This window comes from Rhinoderma darwinii, chromosome 2, assembly GCF_050947455.1.
Source record: "Rhinoderma darwinii isolate aRhiDar2 chromosome 2, aRhiDar2.hap1, whole genome shotgun sequence".
In the NCBI taxonomy this organism is placed as follows: Eukaryota; Metazoa; Chordata; class Amphibia; order Anura; family Rhinodermatidae; genus Rhinoderma; species Rhinoderma darwinii.
In genome coordinates this window covers 158,758,807-158,777,880 of record NC_134688.1, presented here as the reverse complement: position 1 = coordinate 158,777,880, position 19,074 = coordinate 158,758,807, and the positions used below count along the sequence as shown (strand labels likewise).

Below are 19,074 nucleotides of genomic sequence, written 5' to 3'. Positions count from 1 at the left end.
TAATAGACGACTGGGCGTGGTTTTACTTTTTACCAACTGGGCATTGTACAGAGGAGGGTATGACGCTGACCAATCAGTGACTAATCAGTGTCCTACACTTCTCATTGTTCCAGCCCATTGTTACAGTGTGATTCTGCAGTGAAAGAAGCCGGGCTGGAACAATGAGAAGTGTAGGACGCTGATTGGTCACGGATGGGTCACTGATTGGTCAGCGTCATACACTTCTCCGTACAACGCCCAGTTGGTAAAAAGTAAAAAAACACCCAGTTGTCTATTAAAGGGAAGGTGTCGCGAAAATTTTTTTTTTTATGTTATTGCTTTTAGTATGTTATTCAAATTAATTTTATTTATTTGTGTTGTACTTTTTTCTTTTTTATTACTTTTAGGGCTCATTTACACGAGCGTGTTATACGTCCGTGCGACGCGCGTGATTTTCACGCGCGGCGCAGGGACCTATATTAGTCTATGGGGCCGTGCAGACAGATGCGTGATTTTCACGCGCGTCGCAGGGACCTATATTAGTCTATGGGGCCGTGCAGACAGATGCGTGATTTTCACGTGCATCGCAGGGACCTATATTAATCTATGGGGCCGTGCAGACAGGTGCGTGATTTTCACGCAGCGTGTGTCCGCTACGTGAAACGCACGACATGTCCTATATTTGTGCGCTGTTCACGCATCACGCATTGAAGTCAATGGGTGCGTGAAAACCACGCATGTCACACGGAAGCACTTCTGTGGGACAAGCGTGATTCGCGCAACAGCAATGTAAAGGATGAATGAAAACAGAAAAGCACCACTTGCTTTTCTGTTTACAAACATCCAAATGGAGTGTCATAATGATGGCGGCTGCGCGAAAATCACGCAGCCGCGCATCATACGCTGATGACACACGGAGCTGTCAAGTGCCTTTTGCGCATGCAAAACGCCACATTTTTTGTGTGCGCAAAACGCACACGCTCGTGTAAACCCGGCCTTACTTCACTATGGGGGCTGCCATTTTTCTTTTCATCTCTGATGGAATATGGCACATACATCCCCATAGAGAATGCGAACGGGAGCCGTTCCATTCACTATAGCGTACCCCGTCTGTGTTGGAACGGCGCATGCGCCGCTCCCACACAGTCCAAAAGGAAGGTCTTCGGCCGAGCGACGTCCGGCGTCATTTTCATGTGGACCGGAAGTCGCGGCCGGACAGTAAGATGACTACTTCTGGTCGCGGCTTCCGTCCATATGTTCAGAAGCAAGGACTAGGCGCGGAGGCAGCGGCGGCGGCAGGAGCAGGTAAGTTATGTTTGTATATGTTCGTGTTATACTGTGTGACTACTACTGTACATAATCCTCCTACACTGTACATTCGCTCAAAAAATGGCGGCGGCACACAGTGTATGAGGTTTGAACATTCAACCACCTCCTTTCTCCTGGCACTAGCCAGGAAAAAGAAGGGGGGATTGTTTGAGGACGCTAGAGCGAGTGTGTCTTCTCCAATTTTGCAGCATAAAGCAATGAGGTTGCTTAACCACATGCCAATGCTGCAATTTTGGGAATTGCTCCCTCTAGTGACCAGCACATGGAAATGTTATAAATTAGAATCTAATTTATAATATTTCCTGACTTGTGAAAAAATTAGAACAATGTTTAATCATTTATATACTAACAGTTTAACTAAAAAAAACATTTCTAGCGACACATTCCCTTTAAGAAACTAATTAGCATAAATCTAAAATTGTGCATAACTTGCTCAAAAATGATTGTTTTTTCAAAATAAAAACCACTGTTATCTACATTACAGCGCCGAATGTCTAAAATTGGTGCATGTGGGTTTGGAGAGGAGAGAACTTTTATTTTATTTTTTACTTTTTTATCTTTTGGGTCGTATAGATAAGATAGGTAACCGCTATCTAGGTCAGCCTAATGAACATAAGGAAAGACAGAAGGGGAATATCACAGTACTGGAAACCCAAAGCAATATGCAATATAGTGAGTGCAAGCATCAAAGGGACCTGATCCAGAGTCCCACAAATGGAATAAAAGAAAAAAAGTAGCAAGGCAGCACATCCAAGAAAACTGGAATTGTATTCACCCACAGGTGCGACATTTCAGTCCAACAGGACCTTTCTCAAGCATGTTTGAGAGAGGTCCTGTTGGACTGAAACGTCGAACCTGTGGGTGAATACAATTCCAGTTTTCTTGGCTGTGCTGCCTTGCTACTTTTGTCTTGGAGCCTAATGAACATGAATATGACGAGAACATGGATAAACGGTCGCCAGACACCTATTACCAATTACATCAAGGAAACAACTGGCTTTGGCTGGTTGAAATCCAACCTGTCCAATGTTTGTTGGAACCCCTACTCCCCTATTTAGTATGTTACTGAATAAGGTGGTGACAGAAAGGTCTGATGGAACCCACGAACGGAACCCTGACACTGATATGAACACACTCTTAGACTTATTTTTGACAATGTTTATAAAATGTGGGGATTGGTTAGTTTATATGTAGTATAATTGTTTATAGTAGTTTATATGTAGGTATAGGAAGTTTCCGGATCTATTTGTTGTAAAATTTCTCTCCTTATAGTAGTTTTGTTCCTCTACATAAGTGTCCCATTGTACTTCCAGCAGTGCGGTGGCCTCCCGAATGGTTCATGTGATCTTGTGCCTTCATTTATTTTGGCTTGCATTGCATATTTAAGTACATTTTGTAGCTAGGAATGCTGCAAGCAGTCTGACCCGAGTATAGAGCCAATCAGCTGCTTCTAAAGCATGTGCTCCTAGAAATATCCTCATCATAGAAGTGTGATATATTGTTTCTCTAAGGCTGGGTTCACACAGAGTTTTTTGCAGGAGGAAAATCTGCCTCCGCCTCCCATTGAAATCAATAGGAAGCATTTTCGGCCAATTTTTGACGCGTTTTGCGGCGTGGTTTCCACGTCAAAAAACACAGTGTGACCTGGCCCTAGCCTTTTCTATTTATATTTGGAATATGCCAACTAGAACATCACCCAGAAAATAATGTTGTGTTTCACAGCCATAAAATTCTTAAAGGGGTTCTCCAGGATTCCATAGGTTCCCTGGTCTCTATATATGTGGTTGATGCTGGTGGAGTGTATTCGTATAAAATGCTGTTTCCCAAGGAAATGTCTAGTCTAGAGAATATCCTTTTTTTTTTCTTCTCCTGCAGAGCATCCCATTTGATCATTTCGCTGGTTGAAAACCATTCGGATTACCTAGTTATAAACCTTGATAAGGTAAGTACTGTATGTGCTCTAGTCTTGAATGTAGAACCAGTAGTAAAGCGGAGCTGGTTTTTAAATTTACTGTAAAGATGGTCTTAGGAAATAGTTTAAATGCGCAGGGATGACGTTCTGTCCGTATTTTTCACACATGCGTAGATTTTAATGGATGGGTCTGGTCTCTAAAAACGGACCAGACAGCGCACTGACGAGAAACACCTTCATATGAATAAGGCCTTCGGGTGAGGCCACAACATAGTGGTTCTGTTATGGTGTAATTGCAGCTCAATCTGTAGCGTATGACAACACTCTTACAAAAGGAATGATTTAGGCTGTGTTCACATGTCCTGGGCAGTTTACGCTTTGACCGTGTCATGTGAACACAGCCTAAAACACCTCTGCGGAAGTACCTCTTCCCTTCAGATGCCCTGGCGAGCTGTCGGTTGATGGCACGCTGCCATTACGGAAGCCTGTCCTGTTCTCCTGCTTGTAAAGGGAGAGCTACTGTTAACTCTATTAGAGGATTGTTATTCATACAAATTTAGCATTAATCTTATTTATTTGTCCCGCTGCAGCCAGGATCATAAATGTATGTATTTAGATTTGTCCGAGACGTTGTGAATTCAGGAAATAGCCACGCGATGATTAGTATGAAGTGTTATTGATCATAGAAGTTGACAATTCATGTTTATTACGTTATTTTATGATGGCAATTACAACTCTTTTCCTGCTGCTAATATTATATTGTAAGTTGGTCGTCATCACTGTTAGGCTTTGTTCACATCTGCGTCAGGGCTCCTTTCCGACGTTCCAAACGGAGCCCTGACCGACACAAACGGAAACCAGTTGATTTCAATGGTGACAGATCCGGTGCCAATGGTTTCCGTTTGTCTCAGTTGTACAGGGGTTTTGGCGGAATCAACAGCGTAGTCGACTTTGTGTCAGTCAGGGCTCCGTTCCGACGGAAAGCTCCATCGGATGGAGCCCTGACGCAGGTGTGAACAAAGCCTAATATGTAAACCCCACAGAAACGAATTGTGTTGCATGCGACTGTCCATTATGTACTAGGGTGAGGAAAGAACATATCAAGGCTCTGTAGCTGCAACAATGTTGTAATTTAGCTGCAGTTACAAAAAAAGTAATCTTTGTAGCTGTAACCTCCATATAAGCTGGATCTAAGTGTTACCGGGATATATTACCACAAACCAAGTCCTCTTCAGCCTTCACATCCCATTGACGACACCGAACTTCTTTTTGCATGGTTTTCAATGTTTTTTGCTGCAGTTTTCTTGATCTTGACATTGGTTCTCTTGAACTGGGTGGACGGCTTCCATGTTTAATAGTCATTGTGAAAATGTCATTTCCAGTGTGAGGTAAAACAACAAAGATAAACAATAGACGTGGATAAAGCGAAATGAACAGAGATTTTCTAATATTCACGTATTTATAATCTATAATAATGAGTGATATTTTACATATTGGCCTTTTTGTTTCTTTCTTTTCTCAGCTTGACTATTGTGCCAGTTTGAAAAATCTTGATGCTATTTCAAGTCGACCAAATTACAAGTTCTTACAGGTATGTCCACAAATGTCACATGTTGGGTGATTGGATTGTCAGCTGTTTTTAGGATAAGGCCACACCGTGCAATTGGTATGCGGCCAAGATGAGGTTGTAAACTGTTTATGAATGGGATTCTTACCACAAAGCGCTGCATTTTCTATTGCATTTCGACTACACATTTCACAAAGCGTGGCCTCTTCCTTAGGCCCTGTTCACACAGAGTGTTTTGCAGGCGGAAAAATCTGCCTCAATTCCTTCAGGAATTTTAAGCAGATTTTGACCTGCCTGCACTCTTTGCCGCGTTTTTCGGTCGTAGCCATTGAGCGCCGTGGGCAAAAAACGCAGTAAAAACTGCTTTCTCTGCCTCCCATTGATGTCAATGGGAGGTCAGAGACGGAAACGCCAGTAAAAAGAGCATGGCGCTTCTTTTTCCCGCGACCGGAAAAAAACGCTCGAGGGAAAAAGAAGCGTCATGCCCCTTCTTATGAAATCAATGGGAGGCGTTTTCGGACATTTTTTGGGCGTGGTTCCTGACGAGGTTTCCACGCCAAAAAATACTCAGTGTGAACAGGGCCTTATAGCATTATGGCTTATTCACAAAAAAGTAATTAGGTGTTAGAAATACAAAATTCTGACCTGCAATTCTACTCGTATTAGGACGGATATCTGTGCCTTGTATTTTAAAGTTTGTAAAGCTTTTTGCCAATGTGTTTTTAACAACGGCAAAAGTAGCGTCTCTATATGTTAATCGTACTGATATTGTGCTGTAAGTGCTGCTTGATGCGTCACCTCTGATCTGTGTAGTCTAACCTTCATTGTTGTCTCTTAGGGGGATATCTGTGACTCGCACTTTATAAAACAACTCTTTCAAACTGAAAACATAGATGTGGTTTTACATTTTGCTGCTCAGACTCATGTTGGTAAGCATGTTTACAGTGTTATCAACTTATCAAATCGTTACAGTTCTTTTACAAAACATCTACATTACAATACAACGACACGCTGTTCTAACTCCTAGTTTGTCCACAAGGCGGCCAGACTGTGTAGGCATGTGAATGGTAACACTCAATTGTTAATTTATTCATAAATTTCCAGTATGAATAACAGAGGAACGGCACAAGGCAGACTTGTAACAAACAGTGCTTCAGAATTGTTATTTAATGGAGAATATAAGTATTTATGAAAACACTTATGTCAGATATGTAACCATTTCCCTGCCAAAGGCATATCTCATACATCCTACAGGGAAGCACCTCAGTAGCCAAGGATTTATATGATATGTCCTGGCTACTAAAGGCCATAGATTCATGAAAGTTGCAGCTATTGCTGCAATTTTATATCATTTTAAAGTCAAAATCCTGAGTGGGTGATCCGGTGACCAATAGGTCACCAATCGCTCCCACAGCTATTTAAACAGGGAGCTAATGCCACAATTTTCGTTTTCTTTCATAGCCAAGAGTCTTGCCTTTAAAATGAGGGGGAGATCCGGTAACCAGAAGGCCGCTGATCTCTCCCAGCAGCGCATAAACACGGAGCTAGGGCTTCTGGGGCAGCAGCGGGCAACTTCCAGTGAGTACAAGGAGCTGTAGCTCCCTGTACAATAGTTTGGAGGGACAAGGAGAAACAGAGGAGGTATAAAGAGCAGCAGATGCTGCTCTGTATGTCCGGTCCAGTGGGCGGTTTCACTCAATGATTGACAACCTTCCCTGTATGAGTGTGCATACAAAGATGGCTGTCAATCAGGGATTAGGACCACCCACTGGACTCCTAAGCCCAAACTGAACAGTGGTAGTACACGTTACACTGAATGTTTTCCCACAGAACCACTTTTCAATCTGCTCCGCTCATCTTGCTCTATAATATGCTGCCCGCAGATTGGACTTCATTTTTAATGTGATATCCACCCCTGTGTAGCCACATTGATAGTTTCTTGACGCTTTCACTTGTTCCACATAATGAACCTATTAGTCATTGAAACAAGACTAAATTGTCCTATCATGTCGCAGTCATATTGCATCTCACCTACTTGCAGACAGATGTGACACCGTGCTAAAAAAAAAAGTTCTGCAGCACAGTTAGACATTTTGTACAGTAGTCTATAGTACATGGAAGTCACTCCTGCCCTGCTCACACTTAGGCTGGATTTACACGAGCGTGTGCGTTTTGCGCGCGCAAAAAACGCAGCGTTTTGCGCGTGCAAAAGGCACTTCACAGCTCCGTGTGTCAGCAGCATATGATGCGTGGCTGCGTGATTTTTGCGCAGCCGCCATCATTATGACACTCTGTATGTTTGTAAACAGAAAACCACATGGTGCTTTTCTGTTTTCATTCATACTTTTTACTTCTCTTGAGCGAATCCCGCGCAGCACACGGAAGTGCTTCCGTGTGCTGCGCGTGATTTTCACGCACCCATTGACTTCAATGGGTGCGTGATTTGCGAGAAACGCACAAATATAGGACGTGGTGCGTTTCACGCAGCGGAAATAAGCTGCGTGAAAATCATGGACTGTCTGCACGGCCCCATTGACTAACATAGGTCCGTGCGAGGCGCGTGAGCAATTCATTTGAGTACAGTATATTGCCCTTAATAGGAGAGTGGGTTGTGTTTAAAACCTAGGTTCTCAACCTGTGGTATATGTACCTCAAAGGGTACGCACCAGCTCCGGGGGGCAGTGATTCCCAACCTTTTTTCCGTGGTGGTAATTTTTTCACACCCGGGGAAACTCCTTTTCCCATTCCTACCGCAAAGCAGCTTGGTGTGGGGGAGGGTAACGCACTCTATAATTTTATATTTTGGCTGAAATTTTTTGATGGCTCTTTCCGAACAGGATCTTGCTGCTGCCGAGAGCAGAAACCCTGGTTGGGAATCACTGGGGGTACTTGCAATGTCCTCATGCTGTAATTTTAAGGTGCAGCACAGTGTTTGGACATGGCCATTGGGGGAACTCTGAATATTGGGGCACTTGGCTTAGAAACCTTGAGAAACACTGTGATAGCAGATGTATTATTCTGGCCATCCAGAATTAACAGTGAAAACTGATCGCACATTGCCAGATTTATTGCGATCACCATTCGGCTTACTTTATTACTTACGAAGGCCTTTTTTCTACAGATCTGTCTTTTTTGGATTCCTTTAAGTTTGCTTATGTGAACATCTATGGAACGTACGTTCTTCTTAATGCTGCTTATGAATCCAGAGTGGAAAGGTTTGTCTACATAAGTACAGATGAAGTTTACGGTGGAAGCCTCCATGAGGTAGCTGTTCCCTTATTTTACTGTATGTTTCTAATTACACAAGGAATATGTGGCAGGAATAATAAACAAATACAAAAAGCCAGAAATAATATAAAATTGGATTGAAGGCTATATAAACATTTGAAGCCTTTTCTTTTTTTATTTATTGTATGCGTTTAGTGTTTTTAAGCATTTTTCTTAGGATATGCCATAAATGCTTGATAGGTTCAGGTCCTGCCTCTGGGACCCTCACCCACTTTTCTCTTCTGTCTGGGCTCCAGCATGATAGACACCTGTGCTGCTCTCTCCTCTAACTGTAAAGCCCCAGGAACAAACCGATCCCAGTGCACTTCCCTTAGCCATCCGTATCCAACAGGGTGGCCAACAATCAAGATTGGCTGCAAAGAGCTTTTCTTGTTTTGGAGGACCATGCATTATATGGACAGCCCATTGATTTCTATGACTATTTTGTAATGCTTCATATCCCCTGTGATGGCACTGCAGGGGAATTGAACACTTGATGGCAGGTTCCCCCACTCAGGTCCTAGAATTTTGTGAATGGCGGAATGAATTTACACCCATGTTTCCATTTGCGACTAGCCCGGTGCACCGCTATTCCACGTTGTAACTTAAAAAAACAGCTTTGATGTCTTGAGGCTACTCCTCTGACGCAAGTTCCACCAGTCCGCCACTGAGGAATAATGGCCTCTATTTGGAGCTTCAGACCGCCAAGGTGCTGGAGACAGCGCCACTCTTGGGAGCTACCTGGATCATACTTTGGACCTTGCCTTGTAGCTGTGTTAGTGGGGGGGAATGACTTTATATAAATGGCTGTAGTGTAACTTGTCTGGAGGTCAGAGGTTTTTATAGAACAAGGAATGCATGTAATAAACTACATTGTGTATGAAGCAGGGTGGCAATTACATGTTGTACAACTGGTGATGAAATAATAAAACTGCTCACTGACCTAGACATGACTAGCAAAATAACTCTGACATTGTGATGTGCGCAGCTTCTACAATTTATTTTGTAGTGAGACACACACATTTAATTACTGCAGACGTCAGTCTCTCCACAGTCTGGTGTAAACTCTGCCGCCGGTCAGTCCACAGTCTAGTGTAAACTCTGCCACCGGTCAGTCCACAGTCTAGTGTAAACTCTGCCAGGGGTCAGTCCACAGTCTAGTGTAAACTCTGCCACCGGTCAGTCCACAGTCTAGTGTAAACGCTGCCGCTGGTCAGTCCACAGTCTAGTGTAAACTCTGCCGCCGGTCAGTCCACAGTCTAGTGTAAACTCTGCCACCGGTCAGTCCACAGTCTAGTGTAAACTCTGCCACTGGTCAGTCCACAGTCTAGTGTAAACTCTGCCACCGGTCAGTCCACAGTCTAGTGTAAACTCTGCCGCCGGTCAGTCCACAGTCTAGTGTAAACTCTGCCACCGGTCAGTCCACAGTCTAGTGTAAACTCTGCCACCGGTCAGTCCACAGTCTAGTGTAAACTCTGCCACCGGTCAGTCCACAGTCTAGTGTAAACTCTGCCACCGGTCAGTCCACAGTCTAGTGTAAACTCTGCCACCGGTCAGTCCACAGTCTAGTGTAAACTCTGCCACCGGTCAGTCCACAGTCTAGTGTAAACTCTGCCACCGGTCAGTCCACAGTCTAGTGTAAACTCTGCCACCGGTCAGTCCACAGTCTAGTGTAAACTCTGCCACCGGTCAGTCCACAGTCTAGTGTAAACTCTGCCACCGGTCAGTCCACAGTCTAGTGTAAACTCTGCCACCGGTCAGTCCACAGTCTAGTGTAAACTCTGCCACCGGTCAGTCCACAGTCTAGTGTAAACGCTGCCGCTGGTCAGTCCACAGTCTAAAATAAATGCTGCAGCTTGCCTGTCCAGTCTAGTGTAAACGCTTCTGCCTGTCTGTCTAGTCTAGTGTAAACGCTGCCATCGGCCAGTCCACAGGCTAATGTAAACGCTGCCATCGGTCAGTCCTCAGTCTAGTGTAAGCGCTTCTTCCAGTCAGTCCACAGTCTAGCTTAAATTCTGCAGGCAATCGGTCCGCAATCTAGTGTAAATGCTGCCATCGGTCATTCCACAGCCTAGTGTAAAAGCTTTTTTTAATTTATGATCAGCTTATCGTCAGGAGGCCCTTCTAACAAAAATGGACTATTCAAAGTGGCTACAATTTAATGAAGCGTATGGCAGATTTACAGCTAAAATAGGAACATTTTAATATATTCTTATAATACACGACCCCACATGTGATCTAATGTAGGTAAAAATAGTAGTAATAGTAGTTTGTATGTGGGGGTATTTAGGCAGTTTGTGTAAAAGTGTTCAACTATGCTAACTATGTAAAAAATAAATTCTGGCCAATAGCCCAGCCTCCGTTTCCTTTTGGGAGCAATTGACTTGCAAATCTGTACTTTCGCTTAATGATGCCTCATGTTACATACATATTCTAATGGTTAGAGGTCACATTGGTGTAAACATTGATTCTAAACATTTGGATTGTTTTATTCCCAGTACAAATTTATGTAGATGAATCTTTTTATTACAGAAAATTTTGCCCAGTATTCAAAACATTATTCCACTTCATTGCCATCTTTAAAAATTCATATTTCATTAGGAATTTGATGAAACATCACCAAAACGGCCAACGAATCCATATGCGTCGTCCAAAGCAGCTGCAGAAAGCTTTGTACTGTCTTTCTGGGAAAGATACAAGGTAAGGAGGCAAGGGAAGAGCCAAGGATATATTAGCACAGGGAGTCCTAGCTCTATTCAGTGGGGTATGTGTGTAAATGAAGCATCACACAGCCATATGTTGTGAAGTGTGAAATGATTATTTCTACTGCTGGATGGATTTAGGACGTAGACCAAAGTGCCCCACCTGCTCCGCAATGCACCAGCTGTCATTCATTTCTTTCTCGCTGACATTGTTTACACTATGAAACTGCAGCCTGTAATCTGTCCAGGGTGACAGCGTAAATACACTGATGCCATTTTTCGACTTTGCATAGCATCTGTGGTACTTTTTATTCCTCGTGAGGTTTCTTCAGTTTAATCAATTGCTTTTGTAAAAAAAACAAAAACTTTTGGTTTACACAACAGAAAAGTTATCAATGTTGCATATATTTTATTATGAATACTGTGTGCTTATTGATTTGTTACCAGCCACACATTGATAATGGTACCACTGAGCTTATGTATGTACTGTATGTATGGATCTAAGGCCCCATGCACACGAACGTAAAAACGCCCGTAATTACGGGCCCATAGACTTCTATTGGCCACGGGTACCTCCCCGTATGCTTACGGGAAGGTGCCCGTGCCGTTGAAAAATATAGAACATGTCCTCTTTCAGGCTGTAATAAGGGCACGGGCAGGCCCATAGAAGTCTATGGGGCTCCCGTAATTAAGGGTGGCTACGTGTGTGCATCCGTACTTATGGGAGCGTTGCTAGGCGACGTCAGAGGATAGTCACTGTCCAGGGTGCTGAAAGAGTTAACTGATTGGCAGTAACTCTTTCAGCACCCGGGACAGTGACTACCGATCACAATATAGATCAATCTGTAAAAAAAAAAGACAGTCATACTTACCCAGAATTCCTTGCTTCTTCCTCCAGTCCGGCCTCCTGGGATGACGGTTCATCCCATGTGACTGCTGCAGCGGTCACATGGACTACCGCGTCATCCAGGGAGGCTGGCCTGGATGTCGAGAGGGATGCGTCACCAAGACCATGTCCGGGTAAGTATGAATTTCTTTTACTTTTACTGCGGAAAGGGCTGCCCCTTCTCTTTATCCTGCACTGATAGAGAGAAGGGGCTGTCGATTAGTGCAGTGCAATTTTGCAGCGAAAACGTGCCCGTAAATACGGGTGGAATACTGGTGACACTGGACCCGTATTTAGGGGCACGGGTCCGTAAATACTGGTGCAATACGGGTCGAATACGCGTGACCAAGGACACGTATTTACGGGAGGAAAAAAAATATGTTTGTGTGCATGAGGCCTAAATCTGTGGCTGTTTATATATCCATTTAAACTGTTTGGGTGGGGGGGGGGGGTTACGTAAGAAATTTACAATAATGTCTGAAATGGATACATTCATTGGATGAACAATATGTTTTACCAACTGTGTGAAAAGTCCACCAGCTACAGAAGTGAAGGTATCGGGCCGCATATTCCAGGCCAAGCAAAGAAATAAAAAAAACTCCACTAAACAATACCAACAAGACCTACCTATCTTACGCTCCTTATTTCTATTCGTTACACCAATTTTTGTTTTCATTGGTAGCCCTCCCCTGTTGGACTTTCTCATTCTCTACCCTATTCTATATCTGTACAAAACATTCATTGCTCCTCCTCACTGCTTGCTTGTCACTCATGTTGCGACAGCCAATCCTGATGCTCTATCTTGGATCCCTAGGCAATGCTTCATTCACTTATTGTAGAGAAAATGAAATATATATATTTTTTTACATTTTCTAGTCAGAGGGAACACAGCAGTGGTGTGTGTGTGTGTGTGTGTGTGTGTGTGTGTGTGTGTGTGTGTGTGTGTGTGTGTGTGTGTGTGTGTGTGTGTGTGTGTGTGTGTGTGTGTGTGTGTGTGTGTGTGTGTGTGTGTGTGTGTGTGTGTGTGTGTGTGTGTTCCCTGTTATTACATGCTTCTGTAAGGTTAGACACAGGCAGGGAAACAAGCTGACCCTCCCACAGTTTGAGAAAAGCAACTGCACCTTCCAACATATAAAATCCTAAAAAATGTGCTGAAGGTGTAAAAAATGCACTCATTATACATTCGTAAGCATACAGAGGCTCTCGGACTGTTTTGTTTATGGTGTCTGGACATGTTGCAAAAGGCTCAGGAACTGAGGCCGCACCATACCTTGCAGGGGCTGCAAATAACGACTGCAGCATCTGAGAGGTAAGACAGAGGGTGGGGGCTCCTTCTGTTCACCGATTGCACCCCCATGCAACGAGTCACAGGGTGCTGATTGGTTGTCATGGCAGCCTGTGGCCTTGTGAAGGCCTCCAGATCTGCCTTCTGTGTCCTACTATTATGCCTTGCCAGACGCTGGACTTAATAGCCGATCACAGACAAAGGCAATACACTGTGATATATATAAGTATTGCCTGAGTGATCTAGTAATCGCATGGTAAAGTTCCTTTAAGAATAAAAGTTAAAAAAAAAAACTTCCCATTTTTCACATAAAAAATATAAACAATAAAAAATAAACATAATTCGTATTGCCGCTTGTATAAAATGTAAAACTGTTAAAATATGTTGTTTAACTCGAAGGGTGAACACCATAGGAAAAAAAAATACGCAATGCCAGAATTTGTTTTTTTATCAACTCACTTCGCTGCCAAAAGTAATTGAATAAAAAGTAATCAAAAACGTGTATGTACCCAAAACGGTACAAATAAAACTACACGCCCTATAAAAAAACAAGCCTTCACACAGCTGCATCCAAAAAAGTTAGGGTCTCATAATATGGTGACACAAAACAATTTTTCTTTTAATGAATTGGTTTGTCTTTTAAAAACTAGTAGTAAAAAAAATATATATATAGTTTGGCATCACTGTAATTGTATCTACTCACAAAATAAAGTTAGCGTCTCATTTTTACTGCACAGTGAACACCAAAAACTATGATAGAATCGTGTTTTTTTCCAATTTCACCCCACAAAATATATTTTTGAAGTTTCTCAATACATTATATGGTGCCATTAAAATCCACAACTTCTTCGGCCAAAAAAACAAGTCTTTATAAGGCTACATTTAGACAAAAATAAAAAGTAATAGCTCTCTGAATCGCGATGATGGAAAAGAGAGCATTGAAAATTGGTTCTGTCTTTAAAGGGTTAGGGTATGTTCACACGCAGTGTTTTCAGGCATATTTCGGGGTGTTTACGCCTTGAAAAACGCCTGAAAAAACGGAACCTGAATGCCTACAAACATCTGCCCATTGAAATCAATGGGAAAAACAGCATTTAGTTCATACGGGGTCGCTGTTTTAAAAAAATGGAGCGTAAAAAGAAGTGCATGTCACTTCTTGAGGTGTTTTTTGGAGCTGATTTTCCATTGAACACTATGAAAAACGCCTCAAAAGAAGCTCCAAATTAAAAGAAGCTTAATTTTCAGTTTCAAAAATGCCTGAAAATCAGAGGCTGTTTTCTCTGAAAACAGCTCTATAATTTTCAGATGTTTTTGAATTTGTGTGTGCACATACCCTAAAGGATAGAATAATAACTAGCAATATAAGTAAATTTATTGTCATTTAAACTGGTAAGATTCACACCTGCGGTTGAACCATTCCGTTGTTCTGCCCCGTCAGAGGAGCAGAACAAGGAAATAATCCTGACACCGCCAAATGACAAGTCGCCTTAACTTTGCTGGGTTCAATTATATATCATGTTACATAGTGTTCGGAGTTCTAATATTTTTTTTTTGTTCCTTTTGTGCTGTTTTGATTGATTGTGTTGTAGAATTTGTATTTGGTAGTGCGTCAGTACTTTAACAGTGATGATGTATACCACTTTTATTTCTCTAAAGTTTCCCGTGATTATCACCAGAAGTAGCAATGTGTATGGACCTCATCAGTACCCAGAAAAAGTAAGTGGAATTTTATTATGCCTGAAAAAGGAAATGAACAAAAAAATATATTGGGAACTTGCTGTTCTGATGATAATTAGTCCGTATGCAATTGAGTTTGCAAAACTTGAGCGGTTCTGTGAATGTACCTCCTGATTCCGGACTAAAAAAAACATAAAGAAAAAAAGAATTGGGTTATACTGAATAATCAAAACTGATCTGCATACTGGCCTGCTAACTTGAGTTTTTGGTCCAACATGTATACGCGCACAGTACATATCTATATAAAAGCCCTTACGTATATATTCACATACATACACACATTCGCACATTGACGTAAGGGGTTTTACGTGAAGTCTATAGAGCAATATATAGATTGTGCTCAATATACTATACTTTGTTTCAATTACTCAACATTTAAACATTGCTGTTTACACCCAGAGGCTGAAGACCAGTACAGAATGAATATATTCTCGAGCACTTTGTTATAATTGTGTCCCGTCTAAGGCCCCATGCACACGACCGTGCCCGCAATCACGGCCCGCCGACTGACAGCCGCATTTTCGGGCCGTGCTCCCATACCAAGTATGGGAGCACGACCCGCAAAATGCAAAAGAATGGACATGTTCCATAATTTTCTGAACATTTCCACGGCACGGACACCCTTCCGTAGCGCTACGGAAAGGTGTCCGCGTTCAATGAAAGTGAATGGGTCCGTTTTTTACGGTCGTGTGCATGGGGCCTTAGCAATCCTTGAACTAAACACACAGGATTCCAAGTTTTACCTACACAAAGGCCTCCTGCTCACGAACATATTGGTTTTAAGTCTGCAAAACCACAGGTCCGCTGGGCCACAAAGAAACCTTGTGTGTCATCCGGACTCGTGGATCCACAACAATTCACCGATATTGGTAAATCTGCAAATCCGGACTATAAAATTACTTGTTCTGAGTCTTTTTGCGGCCCCTGCTCCGCTCCGTGGAAATCACGGTCGTGTGCATAGGGCCATAGAAAAGAATGGGTTTGCAATTCATCCGCAAAAATGTGGCTAAATTGTGGCCGCAGAAATACGGTCATGTGCATGAGCCCTTATGCATCGTAGCAAATAATCACGTCAGGAGAAAGATTTGCGCTGCTGAAATGGTTAGCTCACGGAGGATTGCCTAAGGCTCTGTTCACACTTAGGTTCAGGGTTTTTGGCAGGCTTTCCTGTATTTTTTTTTTACATAAAGTATAGCGCAAGTTTAATTTTCTATATTTTTTTAAATTTTCTTGCTGCTAAAAATACCAGAACCCAGACGGACCACAATAAAGTTAGTGGTCTGTTTTGATCCGTTATAAACGGAAGCCATGATGCTAGTGTGAAGGCTGCTGGACACTGTTCCAACAAACTCAGCTGTGAAAGGGGCTAGGTCTGTACAGGTTTTCAGTCTCTGGATGTAAACAAGAATGTCCTCTTTCACTGGCTGCAAGCAGAGACCTTGAAACAACACAGTCTGTTACAATAGTACATCATTTTTTACTATACAATCATTAAAGAGCTACAACCATCACAGGCTGCGCACATCTCCATTAAATTGAATCCCATTGCAGTTCCCTGCACAGCGGGTGGATGGGAGTGCCGCTGTGCAGGGAAAAGGTTAAAACGACCTGTCTCTTTATTCTCCCGATTGGTGGGCAAATAGTTTGGACCTGCTCAGATCTTCTTGTTCTAGCATATCCTGGTGATATGGCATAACACTAAGATGGGAATACCCCTTTAACATTCCTAGAGTGGAGCTTCATTTATTCCTCCTTCATTTTTACAAAGTGTTCGAAACCAAATTCTACTCTAAATATGTAAATTCTGTTATGTTGACCCCAATATACCATTCCACCAGTGTTCTACTTGCACTATGGGAAACATAGTTTTGTATGGCTATTTTGGGAGGTCCCCACACTGGGGAGCTGTTTCCGTGGTCTCTATAAAGTCATAAATGTATTTTTCGGCCCTGCGCAGCGTTTAGGTTATCAGGAAATGAAGACCACAAGAACTGCTAAACAGCTCTGCAGTATGAGGAACCCACCAAAAAGCACTATAGATCTCTTCTTCCATGTGAGTGGGATCTGGTGGTGGTCATTGAGTTATTGGGTTCAACCCGGAGTTCCACGGACATAATACAAAATAATTAAAGTGATAGGTCAGACCACTTATTGAATGGGTATTTAGAATTGCTTCTATAAAAAGCAGAGACTACAGGCAAGCTGATCTGTAATGTAAAAAGCAATAGAAGATAGAATGAAGGAACACCTAAAATGAAAGAAACTCAGAAGGAGCTGTACCCCCTCTGAAGCTGCACTTATATATTAACCCATTAGTGACCGCCCCATAGTGTTTTTACGTCGGTCACTAATGGGCTTTATTCTGATGCATATGCCTTTTTACGTTACTGCATCGGAATAAATAAACAGTGCAGGGAGCCGTTAAATCTCCCTGCTCTCAGCTGCCAGAGGTAGCTGAGGGCTGGGGGCGTCCCTGCTCGACCGGGTGAGATCGATATAAGTATCGATCTCACCTGTTTAACCCTTCAGATGCGGTGCTCAATAGCATGCGCCGCATCTGAGTGGTTTTGGAGAGAGGGAGGGAGCTCCCTTTCATCCCACCGATACCCGGTGATAAGGTCACCAAGTGTCTGTGTCTCCGATGGCAGCCGGGGGCCTAATAAAGGCCCCCAGATCTGCCTGTAGTGAATGCCTGCTAGGTCATGCCTCTGGCATGACCTAGCAGATGCCTGTCCATACAGGCAGTAATACACTGCAATACAGAAGTATTGCAGTGTATTATAAATGCAATCAGATAATCGCATAGTGAAGTCCCCTAGTGGGAATAGTAAAAAAGTTTCTTAAAAAGTGAAAAAAAAAAAATGAAAAACCCACTTTTCCCCCCTTACAAACTGCTTTATTATTAACAAACAAAATAAAGTAAAAAAAGTTACACATATTTGGTATCGCCGCGTCCGTAACGCCCCCGACTATAAACTTATTACATCATTTAACCCGCACGGTGAACGTCGTAAAAAATAAAATAAAAAACCATGCTGTTTTCTTCGAATCCTGCCTTTAAAAAAATGTGATTAAAAAGTCACATCTACTCCAAAATGGTACCGATAAAAACTACAAGTCGTCCCGCCAAAAAAAGCCCTCCTATAATTGCATCGGCGAAAAAATAAAAACGTTACAGCTCTTCAAGTATGGAGACACAAAAACAAATAATTTTGGAAAAAAAAGTGTTTTCACTGTGTAAAAGTAGTAAAACATACAAAAACGATACAAATTTGGTATCGTTGCAATCGCAACAAACCACTGAATAAAGTTATTGTGTTATTTATACCACGCAGTAAACGGCGTAAATTTAGGATGCAAAAAAGTGCAGCGAAATTGCAGGTTTTTTTTCTATTCCCCCCCCCCCCACAAATAAAGTTTATAAAAGTTAATCAATAAATTCTATGTACCCCAAAATGGTGCTATTAAAAATTACAACTTGTCCCGCAAAAAACAAGACCTTATACAGCTATGTCGACGCAAAAATAAAAAAGTTATAGCTCTTGGAATGTGACGATTGAAAAACTTCGAAAATGGCTTGGTCATTAAGGCCTAAAATAGGCTGGTCATTAAGGTGTTAAGAAGTTTCAGGAGAATTTTCCACTTACTGTCGTCTTCATCCATCTTTTTCCAAATACCGATCCATTCAGAAGGTGTGACGTTTTTTTCTGCTCCATCGTGATTGTAAATGCTGCAGTAAGTGACGACGTGGAAGCATTAATTGCGGAAAAGCGTGGTTAACATCTGTTTTTCCTGTTCTGTAATTCTGGTTTTATTGCCTGCACACCATGTTATTACTTTAGTAAAACAGTATGAAAGAAAGCCATTATATGATCTTAATTGCACTTTGCTGCTTTACATTCACCATTACTGCGTAAATCTGCACGGGTCCTGAAATAACCCACGAAAATGACACCTGTGTGTGTTTAACTACTCAGCAGGCTAATAAACATCTAATTGATGGCTTATACTCTATTTTACTGTGTAAAATGGATTAAAAGGTAATGTTACACATATGAGTACAAAGCCAGTCTTCCAGGATATAGACGAATGTGTAATTTGTATATAATAGTTTGTATCAACCAGACCATAGTAGAACATGTCCAACAACACCTTTCTGTGTGTATCTAAGCTGTTCATATACAGTGAAGGAAATAAGTATTTGATCCCTTGCTGATTTTGTAAGTTTGCCCACTGTCAGTCATGAACAGTCTAGAATTTTTAGGCTAGGTTAATTTTACCAGTGAGAGATAGATTATATATATATAAAAAAAAAAAAAAAGAAAATCACATAGTCAAAATTATATATATTTATTTGCATTGTGCCCAGAGAAATAAGTATTTGATCCCCTACCAACCATTAAGAGTTCA

The 19,074-nt window shown here is 42.1% G+C and overlaps 1 protein-coding gene across 1 annotated transcript in view; it reads left to right on the top strand.

Moving 5' to 3' along the window:
- Positions 1 to 19,074, top strand: part of TGDS (TDP-glucose 4,6-dehydratase) — a 51,360-nt gene that overhangs the window by 17,144 nt on the left and 15,142 nt on the right. Inside the window, exons 2-7 of the mRNA XM_075852386.1 lie at positions 3,184 to 3,250; positions 4,743 to 4,811; positions 5,626 to 5,716; positions 7,909 to 8,051; positions 10,656 to 10,754; positions 14,584 to 14,643. Of these exons, the coding sequence (XP_075708501.1) occupies positions 3,184 to 3,250; positions 4,743 to 4,811; positions 5,626 to 5,716; positions 7,909 to 8,051; positions 10,656 to 10,754; positions 14,584 to 14,643 (529 nt within the window). The remainder of the gene's footprint in view (positions 1 to 3,183; positions 3,251 to 4,742; positions 4,812 to 5,625; positions 5,717 to 7,908; positions 8,052 to 10,655; positions 10,755 to 14,583; positions 14,644 to 19,074) is intronic.